The sequence below is a fragment of the Hippopotamus amphibius genome, chromosome 7 (genome assembly GCF_030028045.1).
Source record: "Hippopotamus amphibius kiboko isolate mHipAmp2 chromosome 7, mHipAmp2.hap2, whole genome shotgun sequence".
NCBI lineage: Eukaryota > Metazoa > Chordata > Mammalia > Artiodactyla > Hippopotamidae > Hippopotamus > Hippopotamus amphibius.
In genome coordinates, this window is record NC_080192.1 from 123,223,795 (window position 1) to 123,241,525 (window position 17,731).

Consider the following 17,731-nt stretch of genomic DNA (forward strand, 5'->3'; position numbering starts at 1 on the left):
AAGGAAAAGTTGTATTAATAATTCTGTTAAATGTGATTATAAAGTACTATTCATACCCAGAAAGCATAAAATGATAAATGTGTCAATCATGACAAATCAGTTTTTTTAAAAATTAAGGAAACCACTGTAAAGAAACTGCTAAGAACAGCTGATCTTAGAAAAGATACCCTAGGCTCTAAGTGACTTTAAGACCAGAGTTCTCTCTGCCTCCAATCATTCCATTATGATAACAGCCAACTTTCTCCACAACTGTTTAAAATTAAGCCTTGTACAACACAACTGTAACAACAACAAAATGCTCACTACTGCCTATTTCAAACTCATATGCTCTTGTGCAAGGACCCCCCCCCAAAAAAAAAGATACTCAATAATCAGACTTAATAACTGCAAAAATAAAGCTGAATAGTTAAAAAACCATGCTGTGTAGCTCTACTTATTCTCATTTTGGAATGTGTCCAGACTATTACTTGTCATTCTGCTCAGTTCAGGCTTAATCCTCCACTTTACCCATCCTCAATGATTTTCTCATGCTTGCTTAACCTAATGGCATCTTCTTCTGTTCTCTACTATCCTATTGTCAAGTCAATTCAAATTCTTCAGGCCCTAAAAAATGTCTTCCACCAATGTGTTTCCATAATACCTGAATACTATAAATAAAAACTAAGGCCTCCCATACAACCTGTTATATTCCAGCTTTACAGGTAGTTGTATTTAATTGAGTCTTACTTTTACACCCTATAATGGGGTAATGATCTACAGACACATATCATTTGTTTAAAAATTACCCGTACATGAAAAGAATTCCCCACCTTATTCTCAAACATAATGTGTACCATAAACAACTGATTTATTGGGTTGGACAAAAAGCCCATTTGGCTTTTTCTGTAACATCTTATACCTATAAAACATCTCGAGGGATCTTTTTTTAATATTATAATTCTAATAATGTACTAAAGTCCAAATTTTATGACACTTCTTATCTGTTTTTATGTGCTAAATGTAGCTACTTCATAAAGTCTTGTTTAACTTGGAAGAGGGGAATAAAACAATGTCTTGCAGTTTGATTTTCTTTCATTTAAAAAGTTATCTGTGCTTTAAGCTTATGGAGAAAGATTACAACTCACAAAAATGTGGAAATTTCTATATCTAAGCATAAAAGTCATTTGTAGTTAATTAGTAGAAACATTTTATAACAGTAAATGGAATGATACACTAAACTAAATACATAAAACTATAATAACTCTCCTCAGATTTCCTTTTCATGAACTTCACTTATATTTATGTTATTCCTGGTAAAGTTAACTAATACTTTACATATATTACATATAGCTGGAATCTCCAGACCAAAGCCAGTTCTGGAAAAACTGCATAATCACCCAAAATCCCCACCAACGGATTATTATAAACTTCTGATACCTGTCATAAACCTCTCCCTGTCTTTACCATTCAAAGGTTTCTTTGCAGCTGCTGCTTCATCTTCTACAGTTGCCACATAATCCAGCAACCTGGACACCAGCATAACAACCCAACTGATCATGGGAATATCCAGTACTCCTGTACAGAAATGAGAGTGGAAAAAAAATAATCAGGTGACTATAAGAACCCTAACGAAGCCTGATAAAATAATTATAAAATGAAGACATTTTATAAATCCAAAACACACCATATAATTACGAACACTAATATTTATTTATGATAAGCCTCAAAACTGAAAACTATGGCCACAAATCGAGTAACATATCAAATCTAATGGACGATTTGACAAATGCTTCATGGTACAAAAACAGATTCATAAGTGTAGCTTGAATCTAACAGGTAATAACATAAATTAGAAAACAAGGTATAAGAAGGTATTCTTAGACTTACAGGTGACTGAAATTTTAAAAAATCTCTCAATTTACAATTCATAGTCTTAAACTATGCTCTGAAGTTTTTATTCCAATAACAATTTTCTTGCTCAAATGAAGCTCATTATCAATGACCAGAACAGGAATGCTGCCTTAAAGCTTAAACTTAAAAACAACAGTTTGATTTTAATTATGATAGTATAAAAACTATACCAGAACAACTTCCAAGTCCCAAATTCACATAAAGAAAAGTTAACACATTTAAAAAAGCAATAACCATATGGCAGTCAATCACATGAAGGCTGGTCATTCTAAAAAGCCTACATCATCAAAATATTAACAAAATGCAGCAAAATGAATATTAAATATTTCAGACTAGTCATTTTATAAAAGTAGTATTTACAGGAACCTTATGTTTTTACTAAAGATCATTAATTTAAGTAATAATACCTTCTGTCCTCCTATGCATGGGTAACTGTGGCTGAAGAGGTGACAGTAAATTATCCAACAGATTAAGTAAGCTTTCTAATACTCCACTATTACTAAGTGATCTTTGACCAATGCAAGAAAGTAACATGAAGACCCTTGGAGAAAAAAAGATACAAATTAAGTAACCAGTGAATCAATTTAATTGTTCATTTTGAAAATAATTCACATTGTAATTTAAGAGAGGAATGACAGAATATTTGCTTATTAGTAAGAGTTACATCTGGAAGTTTAATGTTAAAATTAGCTCTTTTTCAGCTATTATTCATATTTTCTAATTTTATCCATAAGAAATCAGGTAGAAAGAACTTTATCACAGACTCAAAAAAACACATTTGACACATAATATAACCTGATAGGAAATACTTGTAAACACAGATTTATAAACTCCACAGATTCAGTTATGAAACTAAAGAATATAGTCTAGTTATATTATGTAGAATCTTCTTCAATACGCCCATCACTGGGCATTGCTCAAACTCTGAAAAGACACGCTTCATTTCTCCACACTCAGTGTCCACATACACAAGATTTGCAAATCTGAACATCATGGGAAGTATAAATCAATAATAACAAATTATTCCAATATCTTCTGACCTACCTATCCTGTGGAAAGATGAGAAGCTGCTCTGAATTGTACAATTCCTGAAGAACATTAGAAAGAAACTGGCCCCACCATCTTTCACCACCACAGAGCTGAACAAGTAGAAGACCAGTATGTAACCGTATCTTTGGGGTTCCACTGATACACAGGTGTTTAAAAAGCTCTTCACAGGCCTGGGCATGGAATGTACTCTGCAAAACTGCAGGAACAGAGTGTCCTATTACAAGAAAGAAAACAGTAAAATTTCCTATTTAAGAGTATGCTTAAAATCAGCATCAAAATCAGCATCCCTAGATAGGCTTTCCTCTTTACCAGCAAAATTTTGGTCTATTTATTTTCCTATTCATTTCTTTACTCCATATATGTAGAATTTTAACTGCTAAACACTTGGGGAAAAGAAGAATTAGCAATTACATCAATTATACTTCTTGCATGTGGAGCTTGGTGTATCAGATGGCTGTGTATGTGCACGTGCGTTGTGCACACACTTGCGCCCATGCCATATGTAATGATCAAAAATAGCTCTTGGTTAGAAAATGACAGTTCTGTATTAGATTAGCAATTTATTAACAGTTCTCACTGTTGTGCTTTCAAACATTTTTATTATTTTGCCAGTAACACAATGATGTGGCACATCAACAGCAGAAATTCAAGAAAAAAGTAATCAAAAATCTATTCAAGAAAAATAAAGGGGAAAAAAAATGAATCAACCTAAAAACGCATTACATAAATACATCAGAATGGATGCTAAAATAAACAGTACCCAGGAAGTATTAATACAACAAAATATGCAACAAAATCACATCAAATATATTTCCAGCCTTTTTAAGTACTTAAGCCAAATACAAACCATTGGAAGAGTGAAGAAGGCTGAGCAAAGTGTCCAATAAATATCTGATGATAGTACGTAACTGCTCTGTGGAAGACGTCTGAATTAAATCTTTTGGGTCTGATGTTTCACTCAACATCTTCCTACTTGCGCCAAGAGCTACTTTGAGCCTCTGCACTGCATTATGAGCCAAATTTAGTTGAAGCTGTAGCTGAATACAGTCCTGATAGGCAGAAAAAACTCTACTGTCCTCCTCAACTGCCTTGTCTGGCTTTCGCAAAAAGTACTGTGCATTGTTAGCACTGTTGAGGGGAGGAAGATCAATACTTTGCAAAAGAGTTTCCAGTCGATGACAAGCTAAATTATACCTATAAGCAGAAAATAAACAAACAAAATAATTCCTGCAATGTTCTCTTTGATATACATGCACGAATACACACTAAAAATTAAATCTCTAAAACAAGTTAACATACAACCCATTAAAAAGAATTAATCAATTGGTAAGCACTAAAAAAAATTAGAACCAATTATTTAATCACAATATATTAATGCATTAAACATTATAACATGCTAGTATCCTAGTGCCTTTTGTTCTTTTCTATGCACTTACGAAACGACATTTCTTGACAAGTGTATGCGAGACATTATACAAAATACACGGTTTCAATAAGACTAAAATACACTGCAATTTTCTACTAACCTGCACTGTATATCCTCCTGTAGAGCAACCATCATTGCTAAATGCTGGTCAATCTCTGGTTGGTTTGCAGATTCTCCCTCTCCTCTCAGAGGATCATGCATTAGTTTCAGTTCACTCTCCCAAGGCAAGATATAGGTATGACCATAGTAAAATCCTAATGGGATTTTAGCTCTGGCATTTGTACTTCCATATCGACCGATGACAGTGATCTGAAATGAAAACTTTAAATAAATATACATACGCACCCATCTACGACAATAAAAATCTGAGTCATGTATTTTAAAAGATAAATAATTATAAATTAGAAAAGGATACTCTTATTTTTTTATTGACGTATAGTTGATTTACAATGTTGTTTTAATTTCTGCTGTATAGCAAAGTGATTCAGTTATACATATATACATTCTTTTTTATATTCCATTATGGTTTATCACAGAATATTGAATATGGTTCCCTGTGCTGTAAGAATACTTATAAATTATATGTCTGAATATTTTTCATAACTTATCAGAAACATGTAAAGCCTATCATTTCATTTTCTTGAAGTTCTTTACCTTCATAAATCTGCACACTGGAGGTGGTATCAAATCATGAAGAATCAGTGAATGGGTGCTTATATCAGTTGCCACTACTAATCGCCTCCCATCAACCTCTTCTCCTAATGTCCAAATGTCAATTGATAAGGAAGCCAAGTCTCCACAAGTGGGAATCAATACATCTGTCAACAGTATTGGTCTGCCAAAATCCAAGGTCACAAATCTCCTTGCTCCTATGGGAGACAGAGAGCAACAGCTGACATAAAATACCATGTATCAATTAACCAAAAGATACACTCAGAAACAATTTGGAACATTCATCTTAAAATATGAAATCAACTTACTAGACTACAAATAAGAAAAAAAGTTAATAATTCTCAATCAAAAATTGTCTAAAACCTCAATCTGTTAGTTTGAACCCCAAGATTTACATTAAAAATATACAAGAGTAAGTTTGTTACTATGAAGGAAATCAACTGTACATACAATCTTATTTTAAAACTTTCGAGCAGAAACAGGTAAATCAGAAAAATAGATTAGAGACTAATTCAGTAAAGTACCTACCTGTTCTTCTTTCAGTCATTTGGTCTTTTTTTCTTCTGATCTCACAACTAAATATACTAATCACACCAAATTTTATTATTTGATTTTGGTTTTCTTAAGCCTTGTTCAACATCTTTTGAAGCTGCATTTTACATTGGGGTTACAATGTAAAGGAAAAGCATAAGGCTGAATGAAATCACATGTAGTCATTACTATCTCACTAAAAAATCTCTTAGGAAGTTAGTTCCTCCAGTGGAGACAGAAATTTTTTCTCAAACAATGCTTCCCTCCTGTAATGACACATTGCTGTCTCTAGCTCAGTACCAAGTGAAGTAGAAGGCTTACTCTTAAGAGCCATGCTAAAGAGGTAGCATCTCTTTTCTATGTAAGTTCATATAAACGAAAGGCAAGAATGATCTGAGAAACAAAAGAGCAGATTTGCATCTCTCATCTCACATACATTTCAGGAATAAGATCAATTAGTGAAACAGGAGGCAGAATCATTAATAAAATCTTAATTATTTTTCTTCTTTACTGGGTTGGGGGCATACAGTAACCTTACCAGTTATATTTTACAGTGAAGGAACCCAACTAAATTTAACTTCTATGTCTAGTGCTATCTCCATAGAGCCATTTTAAGGAAAGCAAGGCAGTTACCAGTATTTTCCTAAACAGAAAGACTACCGAACAAAAACATAATTCTCCTCTTTAGGGGGCTTACGTGCCACAGTCAAGTCCATAGATAAAAAAATCAAATTACAGTGTAAACAATTGCTCATATTTCATAAAGATTGGACAACACAAATTTCACTCTAAACACTAAAGTTGTTACCAATGAATGATTAGGTGGGCAGAAAACACCATTAACATTTTATTCTTTTAAAACTCTCTCTTCCAAATAGGAAACAACCCATTGCAATAAAGGAAATATGGTTCAATTCTTCATATAAAGAAAAGTGATAGAGTATGCACTATACAGTATGTTACTTCCTCCTATAAAACATACCTAAGGATTTTGTTAAATTCTGCTGCTGCTCAAGCCCAGAAATAACAGTTGGTAGGATAATAAGGTAAATATTGCCTATAGTGTATTAGTAAACATGCTCTAATTGAAAGCACCTACCTTGATCATAGGTCTCTAGCATATAAGCATGGTACAAGCCTAAGTAAAATCTCAATTATCCAGAAACCATGAAATGTTACTAATCCTACTAAGTTAGCAGTAATTCTGTTAGCTATTCTCAAAAAATGGTTCCAAAATTAGAATGCTAATCTTAGGAATACTTCTTTAAGCATAATTTTTAGTGTAATGGTAATTCAGCAGCTACAATGGATGCAGATATTTATATCAACCATAGTTCAACAGGCAAGACTCTTACACAGATCAATTCCACTGTTTGGACAGAATTAATGAAAATACTCAGCAGCACTTCTCCACTCAACTTGGTGAGCACACAGCTGGAGCCTTACGTACTGCTTACTCTTGGTAAAAAGTACTTTCTCAAGAGAAGATGTAATCTATTTGCACAGGAAAATCAAACTACACAATATTAAGTCTTTAAAGGGCCAGCAGACATGGAAAAAAAATATTTTAAGAAAGTCGAAGATTACCTGAATGCATTCGCTCTATAATAATGGACTGGTGAGGTGGAGGTTGAAGAAAATGTGAAGCATGAGAGATTGCAAGGGCTAGACCAGAACCAAGTGGATTCTAGAAAAGAAAAAAGTATAACTCTACATTGATATCACTCTTGCTCTATAAAAACTAATAACCATAATATGACATTAACAAGTTTCATTTCCTGATGAATATTCAGGAATATTTTATAAAATAAGATAACCTAATATGATAAAACAAGTTAACATAATAAACTTTTGCTTTCTAAAGTTAGTGTATACATCAACATATTTTTAAATGTCTAAGCGAACACCTATTTAAAATATAATAATTTACCATTCGGGACTTGTTGGAATTTTTGTTATGTGCAGCAAGATTGACTGCTGGGGGATCAATAACTGAGCCTGGGAAAAGCTGTGCAAGTTCGGCGTTAATCACAACGGAAACTGCTTCATTGGGTGGGGTGAGTGGTGGAGTCATAAAAAGTGGTGTTGTTTTTGGAGTGGGTGGAATAACATCAGATGGATGAATGAAGAATCCAGGGGCTGCCACTGGGTTGGAAGGCACAGAGTTGTGAACAGGACCTACTGCTGATGCTGCTGATGCTGCTGCAGCTGCTGCAGCTGTTGTCTGATGTAACTTGGCTTCCAGCTTTGCTTTCTGTAAAAGAAGTAAAAGCAACAAATATAGACTAACCCTGCCTACCTAAATTGTGGGAATACTACATGAGTATATATTATGAAAATAAACATGATTAACTGGATCCTAGTTCAATAAAAATGAGATTAAGTAAAAAGTGGACTCAACATGAATGGAGTGCTTCTATGCTACAGATATAGATATAGATATAGATATATACATACTTCCGTAAATATCTGATATAAAATTTCCTGAGTATTTGGGAAGTAGGACTTTCTCAAAGCAAAGGTGGAAAGGAAGCAGAACAATTACATGTAAATAAGGAAACAAAGTTCTCCTCAAAACAAAATATTAATAGGAAGTGAATTTTCATGTTGCCTAACCTGATACAATTTGTCACCCGGAATTGTACAGGTTGCATTTAGACCATGATGAAATCTCCAAAAGATATGCTATTATTAATAAATTTTAACTCACATTAACTCAATTGGTCTTTAAAATGTTAAGATTTTTCAATCAATAAAAACAGTAACTGTTAACTCTCACATCTGATCAAGAGTGTTTATTAAAAGAATAAAGAATGGATTTTACTTAAAGATTGCAAAGAAAATATCAATTATATTCCCCCAGATATGTATCAAATAAAACACATTTATATAATTTTTAAAATTTTAAGTATATCACAAAGATGTTACCTCAATTTTTGTAGAAAATGATTAGCTCAGATCGGTCAACCTAATTTCCTTTACGAAAATAATGGTCATTTTTACAGTACTTTTTCAGCTTTTGAAGTTTAGAGACAGCATGAACAAAGAGCCAAATAGTCTCCAACCTGTTGCTGAAGCTTCAAAAGCTGCTGCTGTTTCTCTTGCAGCACCTGTAGCTGTTGCTCGGCTGAAGCCATTGCATGAGAGAGAGACTGCAAAGCTACCTGGGCTGCTGAACTCAGGGCTGTCGAAGCTTCCCCAACTGTCCCAGATGATAGTCCACCTACTGCAGGAGTAACCCCGAAGGAACTCACTGGCATAAGACAAGGAGGGGGGAACAGGATGAAGAAAAGGTTCACAGAGAAATATATCCAAGCACACTACTTTGACACTAGAACTACAGTTAATTTTCATTTAAAACAGTAAGAATCTTGAGAGGAAATCTTAATGGTAAAAATATAGTGATAATAATAGTAGTCAAGTATAAGGGAACCAGGAATGACTTCTTAATCAAAGAAAAATTAGTATACTTTTAAGTTTAAAAATATTTTCAGCATAGAAGAAATTTCATTTAATATCGCTAAAATGAAAATACAAAATAACAGTAATCTTATACAATTGGAGCATAAGAAATAAACTGATTTTTGCTTTACTAAGTTTTCTTACAGCAACACCACCTTCTTCTCCCTCCCCTAAAAAGCTCAAAAAACTTTCAGTTGTAAGAACAGCATTTAACAAGACTGATGACACCTATTTCCTCATTTTAAAGTACAGCCTAGAAAGAGAATTTCACCCACACAGAAATTATAAAGCAATGTTTCCTACCACATGCTCCTCAGCACACTAAGAAGAGAAGCATGCCCTGTGCACAGTCGAGTAAGGCTGGCACGGACTGCTTACCCATGAACATTACCGTCATTAAAGGTCTATGAAATCACACAACTTTAAAATTTTTCACTCCCCTTTTCAATGTTATTCAAACACACAGCATAAAAAAACTTTTTCCCGTTAAATATTTACCATCATCTGTGTAAAACATTTTGGAAAAAGCTGAAATTAAAACTTTTAATTTCATAAACTCACACAATTAATCTTTGACAAAGGAGGCATACAATGGAGAAAAAACAGTCTTCAGCAAATAGTGTTGGGAAAGTTGGACAGCCACATGCAAATCAATGAAGTTAGAACACACCCTCACACCATATACAAAAATAAACTTAAAATGGCTTAAAGGCTTAAATATAAGACATGATACCATAAAACTCCCAGAAGAGAACATAGGCAAAACATTCCCTGGCATAAATCATACCAATGTTTTCTTAGGTCTCCCAAGGCAATAGAAATAAAAACAAACATAAACAAATGGGACCTAGTCAAACTTAGAGGCTTTTGCATAGCAAAGGAAACCATAAACAAACAAAATGGGAGAAAATATTTGCAAATAATGTGACCAACAGGGGCTTAATTTCCAAAATGTACACACAGCTTATACAACCCAATAACAAAAACAACAACCCAATCAAAAAATGGGCAAAAGACCTAAAGAGACATTTCTCCAAAGAAGACACACAGATAGCCAATAAACACATGAAAAGATGCTCAACACTGCTAATTATTAGAAATACAAAACAAAACCACAATGCAGTACCCCCCACACTTGTCACAATGGCCATAATTAAAAAGTCTACAAGTAACAAACGCTGGAGAGGGTATGGAGAAAAGGGAATCGTCCTACACTGTTGGTGGTAAATTGGTACTGCCACTATGGAAAACAGTATGTGGGTTCCTTAAAAAACTAAAAATAGAGTTGTCATATGATTCAGCAATCCTACTCCTGGATATATATTCAGAGCAAATTCTAATTTGAAAAGATACATGCACCCCAATGCTCATGGCTGCACTATTTACGATACCCAAGACATGGAAACAACCTAAATGTCCATCGACAGATGAATGGATAAAGATGTGGTACATATGTATAATGGAATACTACACAGCCATGAAAATGAATGAAATAATGCCATTTGCAGCAATATGAATGGACATGGAGATTATTATACTAAGTGAAGTAAGTCAGAAAGAGAAAAACTTACTTACGTTAAGGAAAGGTAACTGCTACAATAATAGCAAATGTTTAGTGTGTATTACCTACCACCTTACAGTTTTAGTTAATTACTATTTTCAACAAATGAACAACCCTGAAGGACAGGTACTATGGTTCTGTTCTTCAGTTAAGTAAAGAATGGCTCAGGCCTTTCTCACCATCTGAGATGGCCCACACTCTGTCTGTGGAGTGTGTTTCTCTCTAAATAAATCCACTTCTTACTATCAAAAAAAAAAAAAAAAAAAAAGAATGGCTCAGAGAAGTTACCTTGTACAGCTACCTAGTGGTAGAACTAGGGTTAGAATCAAAAGCTGTGTGAAATCAAAGCTAACAGGAGGCGTAGTGCTAAGCATGGAACTTACATCCAATTCATTTAATCTTTGCAATGGCACATGAGTAGGTAATATTGTTATCCCATTTTACAGGTAATGTATCTAAAATTGAGGGAAATATATAGCAGAAACTAACAACATTTTAAATCAACTACACTTCAATAAAAATAAAAATAAATGAATAAAGTAAATTGAGGGAAGTAATTTGCTCATAAATACTTGAAAACGGGGTGGGGGGGTAATCTGACAGCCTATCTTAATATCTAACAATGATTATATTATGCCAAAATTAAAATAAACTATTTTTTAAAACTAAGCTATAATCAAGATAGAAATAACAACACTGTGCATAGCCTCTTACAATTAAAATTTCCTGGACTTAAAAAAAAGACACAATCGTTACAGTGTAGCCATCCTACACCTCATTTAACTTGCACATATTCAAGTATATAAGTTTGGTCAAAGAAAGAGCAATCATAACTCATATAAGCTGTGTGCCCCCAATGAAATCCATGTGCTCCATGAAGTGTTCCACCAAAGCAACAGCAGTTCATTCCCACTCTAGAGGGAAAATTATTAGACTTACCGAAGCATTTATATTGTATTTGTACTTTTGGGGTAATATGAGTGACTTTCAATGCTAACCACGTATATTTTAGCCCTTTATTGATTTTAAAATCTAATGCCCAAATAATATTTAAAGGAAAATGAACTAAGTCACAAGAAACACATGAGACATAAACAATCTAAGAAAAATAAGTCATCCTGCTACTACAAAACTAATTTTAAAATCTTTGCACAGTCTGAGTTTTCAGTATCATTTTCTGTTTTTATACTAAGGGCCTCCGAAACTAGATATAAAAAAACAGAGGTGAGAACAATACAAAGATGACTATCACCATTTCTATCCAATATAAATGGAGGAAGTCTTAGTAAACATGATACAGCACGAAAAAGAAACAAAAGATATAACAACTAGAAAAATAAAGTAAAAATCATTTTATGAAAAGATGATGTAATTGTGTATATTAAAAATCCCTAAGCATGTACAACGTACAAGAATAAGTTAATACAGCAGTGTCAACAGGTATGAGATTAATATACACAAATCAATTATATTTCTATACACCAGCAAGAAAAACCCAAAAATAAAACCAAGAAAAATAGCACTTATAATAGCATAAAAAAATCAAATAGCTAGGTACAAATCTAAAAAGGATGTGCAAAACTTCTAGCGTACCAAGAGCTATAAGATGTCACCAAGATAAATGGAATACCTAATTCAGTATAAATATATACTAAAGAATATATCATGTTAATGGACTGAAAGGCTTAATATTAAGATGTCAATCCTCCCAAACTGACTTAATATTCAAATCCCAAATTAAAATATAAGTTTTTTTAATAAACTGTCAATCCAATTCTAAAATTTATTTAAATGGAATTACTGAGATCTAATGTACAGCATAGCAATTATAGATAATGATACTGCATTATATACTTAAAAGTTGCAAAGAGAATAAATCTTAAATGTTCTCACCACAAAAAAGAAATGGTAATTCTGTGATGGGATGAAGGTATTAGCAAATGCTATGGAGGTGATCACTTTACAAGATATAAATGTTTCAAAACAACACATTGTACACCTTAAATTTACTCATTGTTATATGTCAACTATATTTCAACAAAGCTAGAACACAATGGAAATACAAAAGACCTAGTCTTTACGAAACAGCATCTTTTTTTTTTTTATTTTTTTTTTTATTTTTTTTATTTTGGCACACGGGCTTAGTTGCTCCGTGGCATGTGGGATCTTCCTGGAGCTGGGATTGAACCCGTGACCTCTGCATTGTCAGGCGGATTCTTAACCACTGTGCCACCTAGGAAGCCCACGAAACAGCATCTTTAAGAAAAAGAATGTTGATGGATTCCACTCAAGAAAACTGAAAACATACAACACAACAAACACTTACACAAAAATGTTCACAGCAGTATTTTTCTTAACAGCCAAAAAGAGAAAACAACCCAAATGTTCATTAACTGCTGAGTAGGTAAACAAAATGTGGTATATCCAAAAAAAATTTTAAGTGGTATAACCACAAAGTGGAATTTATTCAGCTACTAAAACAATGTTCTTTTATATACTAAATGGACGAAACTTGATGAACCTCTGAAAACATTAAACCAAGTGAAAGAAGCCAGACAAAAAGGCCATATGCTATATGATTGCACTTTTACATGAAATGTCCACAGTAGGCAAATCTACAGAGACTCAAAACAAATTACTGATTGCTAAGAGATGGGGGGAGGAGGGAATTGGGAGTGACTCCTAATGACAAGGTGGTTTCTTTTTGGAGTGATTAAAACAATCTGGGATTAGATTGTGGTGATGATTGCATAACTCTGTAAAAACTTTATATATAAATTTTCTAAATCTACCAAAAAAGAAACAAAAAGTTGGTGGATTTGTACTAGCAGATTTTAAGACAATACAAAGTTACAGAAATTAAGACAATGAGATATTGGCATAAGGCTAGACAAAATTTCCAATGGAACAGAAATGACCCATACTGATAGCAAATACATGATTCTGAACAGAGGTGACACTGCAGTAGAGTGAAAGGATAGTTTTCCCCCCACAAATGATTACACATCAGAAGAGAGAAACAGTAAACTAAGATGAATTAGAAGAAAACACCCATAGTAAAAGAGATTTAAAAAGTTGAAATCATATCAGTTATAGTGAAGAGGTGTAACATACATGAAATTGGAGATGCAAAAAGTGAGAAGATAGGAAACAGGGCAGAAGCAGTGTTTCAACAGTTAATGGCTGAGATCCTTCTAAAGCTAATGGAAGATACCACGTAAGGATTCAAGAAGCCCTATGAATCCCAACTGAAACCACATTTAGGAAATCACAGGAAAATGCTGAAAACAGAGAGAAAGCGAATGAAGGGGAGAAATGAAGGAGGGAGGGGGAGAATATGAATCTCAAAAACACCTTGAAAACTGACAATGATCCTAAAAAAGTAGCAGTAAGACAAGTGATATCTAACAATGTAAGGTAAAAGGAAAGGTTATCTTTAAATAACTAGAAGAAGGAATTCCCTGGTGGTAGAGTGGTTAAGAACTGGTCTTGCAATGCAGGGGATGCCAGTTCGATCCCTGGTCGGGGAACTAAGATCCCACATACCTGGGGGCAACTAAGCCTGCACGCTGCTGCTGAGCACATGCACCACAACTACAGAGCCCACGAGTTCTGGAGCCCTTGCACCACAACTAGAGAGAAGCCTGTGCACCACAATGAAGAGCCAGCGCATGGCAACGAAAGATCCTATGTGCTGCAACTAAGACCTGATGCAACAAAAAAAAATAAATATTAAAAAAAATAATAACTAGAAGAAATAATAGCTGACTCAGAATTCTGTAACATGTAAAATACTCTTCAAGAATGAAGACGACACCTCTTAATCCAAACAAGCCAAATGTAGAATGTTATTATGATATTCAGATAAATTAAATTAAATATTGAAAATTAGATACTATGAAATTGATCATGCTAATTTATTAGATTATGATAAAATGCATCATAATAAGCCACAGTTATTTAGATAATTATAATAAAAATGTAATCAGTTATTAAAGAGGACATTCACATTATTTAAGGTACTTATGTATGGATAATGACTGGTTTATGTAATTTTTCAAAAAATATTTGAAATTTTCCCACAAAAAACTAAGTTAATTCATCATCAGTAGATAAGAACAAAAAAAGTGATCTTACAGAGTCGTTCTCAGACATAAAGAAATTCAAACCACAGAAAAGCTCAAAAGCAAAGAAAGAAATATAGAGAAATGAAAATGGAATTATGAGGTAAATCCAAATGAATATGGAATTTAAAAACTATAATAACCACCATGGGAATTAAAATACACATAAAATTAAGGTATAAAGTCACATTGCCATATAAACTAAAAAAGTGATAATGTTCAATATATTTGCACTATATGGTAAGAAAAAGAACTGCATTTCTGGATGTCAAGGATATGTGTATATTATGCTTTCTGGGATAACTGTTAAAAATAATAAAAAGTAGAAAAATAGCTCAATAAAAATACAATCCCCCAAAAAATGGAAACAAAGGACAAAAAGAAACATTTAACAGGCAAGATGTGAAATCTAATAGAATATATGAAAAACATGGCATTTGAATACAAATATATTACTAATTATATTAAATTTACTCCAATTGAAAGAAAGGGGAAAAAGCAACTACTTTCTGCTTATAAAAGATGAGTCTAAAATAAAAGAAGACAATGAAAAGCTGAAAGTAAAAAGAAGGAAATATATATACCATACAAATAGTAACCAAAAGAAAGTTGATGACTGGTAGAGAAATATCAAACAAAGTAATTTTAGGAAACTCAATCTTAGAAATCCCATATGCCATGGAGCAACTAAGCCCGTGTGCCACAACCACTGAACCTGCACTCTAAAGCCCGCAAAGCACAACTACTGAAGCCCATGCACCCTAGAGCCCATGTGCCACAACTACTGAAGCCCATGTGCCCTAGGGCCTGTGCGCCACAACTACTGAGCCTATGCACCTAGAGCCCGCGCTCTGCAACAAGAGAAGCCACCACAATGAGAGGCCTGCTCGCCTCAACAAAGAGTAGATCCCACTCACAGCAACTAGAGAAAGCCCACATGCAGCAATGAAGACCCAACACAGCAAAACAAAAAACAAAAAACAAAAAAAATTTTCAGCCACATAAGCCATAAATTTCACTTAGTGGTTACTTCCACAACTGGAAGATACAAGATGATTCTGAATAAAAAGGCATTCAGAGAACTAAGTTCCCTTTAAAACACTTTGCCATTCTGGACCTAAAAGAAAGATAAAATTTTTCATGACTTCTCAAGCAAGTTATTTTTACTTTCTGTTAAACAGCTGAAGAAACAAAAAGATGTCCACTTACAAAAAACCACCAACAGCAGAATTCATTCAAGACAATAATCAAAAACACTTCTGTGACTATAATATCAGTATAAAACCATATACAAATATTTTTAATTTTAAAAACTTCAATTATTTGTGCCCAGACAGAACTAACTGTAAATAAACACTGATCCTTCAATATGAAGAAAAAACACAGAAAATAAGAGATGCAAAATAAACAAGAGTTTTCATTGATTATTCATTTAAAACAACAACAACATATATTCAACACACAGAGATACTGGTTCATATATCCAAAGCTGTTTTAAACTAGCTGAAAAAATAGTATTCCCTCTTCACTCATCTCAATCTTCTCAAAAACATTACCAAATATACTTTTAACTTTAAATGCAAGAAATAACATCATGATGCCAAAACTACACACAAGACTGGCCATCAGCTGATGACTGTTGAAGGTGGGTAACAAAAATATACAGTCTATTGTACTCATCCCTCCACTTTAATTATATTTGATACTTTCCAAATTACAGTTTCTAAAAATGCACACACATAAAAACTAAAAAATTTAATACAGGGTTCCAGAGGGTAAGAAAAAAAACCCACGAATAGACTTAGAAAAAAATATGAAAATACTTATGATTTTTTCCCCAAAATGTCCCTCCTACCAATAAGTTTCTACTTAACATGACAGCAAAGGAATTTACATATAATATAAACTGATACATAAATACTTAATATATCACTTTATTACAACATAAAATGCAATAAAAGAATGTATATAATAAAAGAAGGTATATACCAGTAAACGTACTTGCATCATCCCTTTCTATTCTGGTTCCATCACTAGTTGACACACAAGTAAAGTGTAGAGGTTCAACTTCTAGAAGTCCAGTGAGAGATGTGAAACTACCTTCAGCAGCTGTGCAACTACTGACCTTTCCGTTTCCTAATACAAAAAAGAGACCAATTTTATAAAATGTGAATTAATCTTAAAAGGGCAATAGTCATATTGAGAATTACATCCACTGCTTCAATTTTAATTAGAAAGATCTATAAATGCACAAACACAGGGCTTCAACAATGGACATGGTATTAAGAAAACTTACAAACAGGAGACACTAGTCTCCTTGCTACAAAAGCATAGTTGCACAGAAGCAACTAAGTAGCCATTCACATTAACAAGAAACAATAATAAGTGATTTAGATTTTTACATGAGGAATAGAAAACAAAAGAAAAACAAAAAAAAGAATGAATGAATGAATAAAATAAATAACAGAATTTAAATGAAGGAAACAAATAAACCAGATACTTAGATTAGCTATTATTCAATCTGTTTAACTATGCAAAAAATCAGAATATATTCTATAATATATCAACTGTATAAATGACACTAAATAAAAACTAAAGAAATATTCTAAAATATTAGCAAGATTTAGCTATAAATTTTATATTTTGAATATAATATCAATATTCTAGAATGAGATATACTGCTTTATAATCATAAAAATACTTTGTCAGCACATGTAGTAGTAAAAAACAAAAATCAAATGGTCACAGCTATGTGAACCATAAAACCAAAGCAAGACGACCGGACAGAAGAATACAAAAGAATTAAAAGTGTATGTGATACGAGTGTATATGGTACGGGGACAGGAAGAGGGAAGGGTTATTTTTAGTACTTTTCAAATTTTCTAAAATCAGAGCACTACTTTTAAAAAGAATTCTTTAACAAAGTAAAAAAAAAAAAAGATGGAAAGAACGGAAAGATATAGAAACTGTCATCAAAAACCCGAGGGAATAAATTAAACACAAGACAAACTGTCA

The 17,731-nt window shown here is 33.1% G+C and overlaps 1 protein-coding gene across 10 annotated transcripts in view; it reads right to left on the minus strand.

Annotated features, from left to right (window-relative positions):
- BIRC6 (baculoviral IAP repeat containing 6) overlaps positions 1-17,731 on the minus strand; it is a 230,619-nt gene that overhangs the window by 126,331 nt on the left and 86,557 nt on the right. For 6 of the 10 annotated variants that reach the window (XR_009054583.1, XM_057740742.1, XM_057740736.1 and 3 more), the window contains 10 exons: positions 16,706-16,852; positions 8,635-8,822; positions 7,500-7,823; positions 7,157-7,256; positions 5,021-5,235; positions 4,467-4,675; positions 3,788-4,134; positions 2,935-3,154; positions 2,298-2,431; positions 1,417-1,554 (listed from right to left, as the gene is read on the minus strand). Coding sequence is in view for 9 of the 10 variants with exons in the window: in XM_057740742.1 (XP_057596725.1) it covers positions 1,417-1,554; positions 2,298-2,431; positions 2,935-3,154; positions 3,788-4,134; positions 4,467-4,675; positions 5,021-5,235; positions 7,157-7,256; positions 7,500-7,823; positions 8,635-8,822; positions 16,706-16,852 (2,022 nt within the window). In the remaining variant the exon portion in view is untranslated. The remainder of the gene's footprint in view (positions 1-1,416; positions 1,555-2,297; positions 2,432-2,934; positions 3,155-3,787; positions 4,135-4,466; positions 4,676-5,020; positions 5,236-7,156; positions 7,257-7,499; positions 7,824-8,634; positions 8,823-16,705; positions 16,853-17,731) is intronic. The other 4 variants (XM_057740738.1, XM_057740735.1, XM_057740741.1 and 1 more) reach the window with 3 other exon arrangements.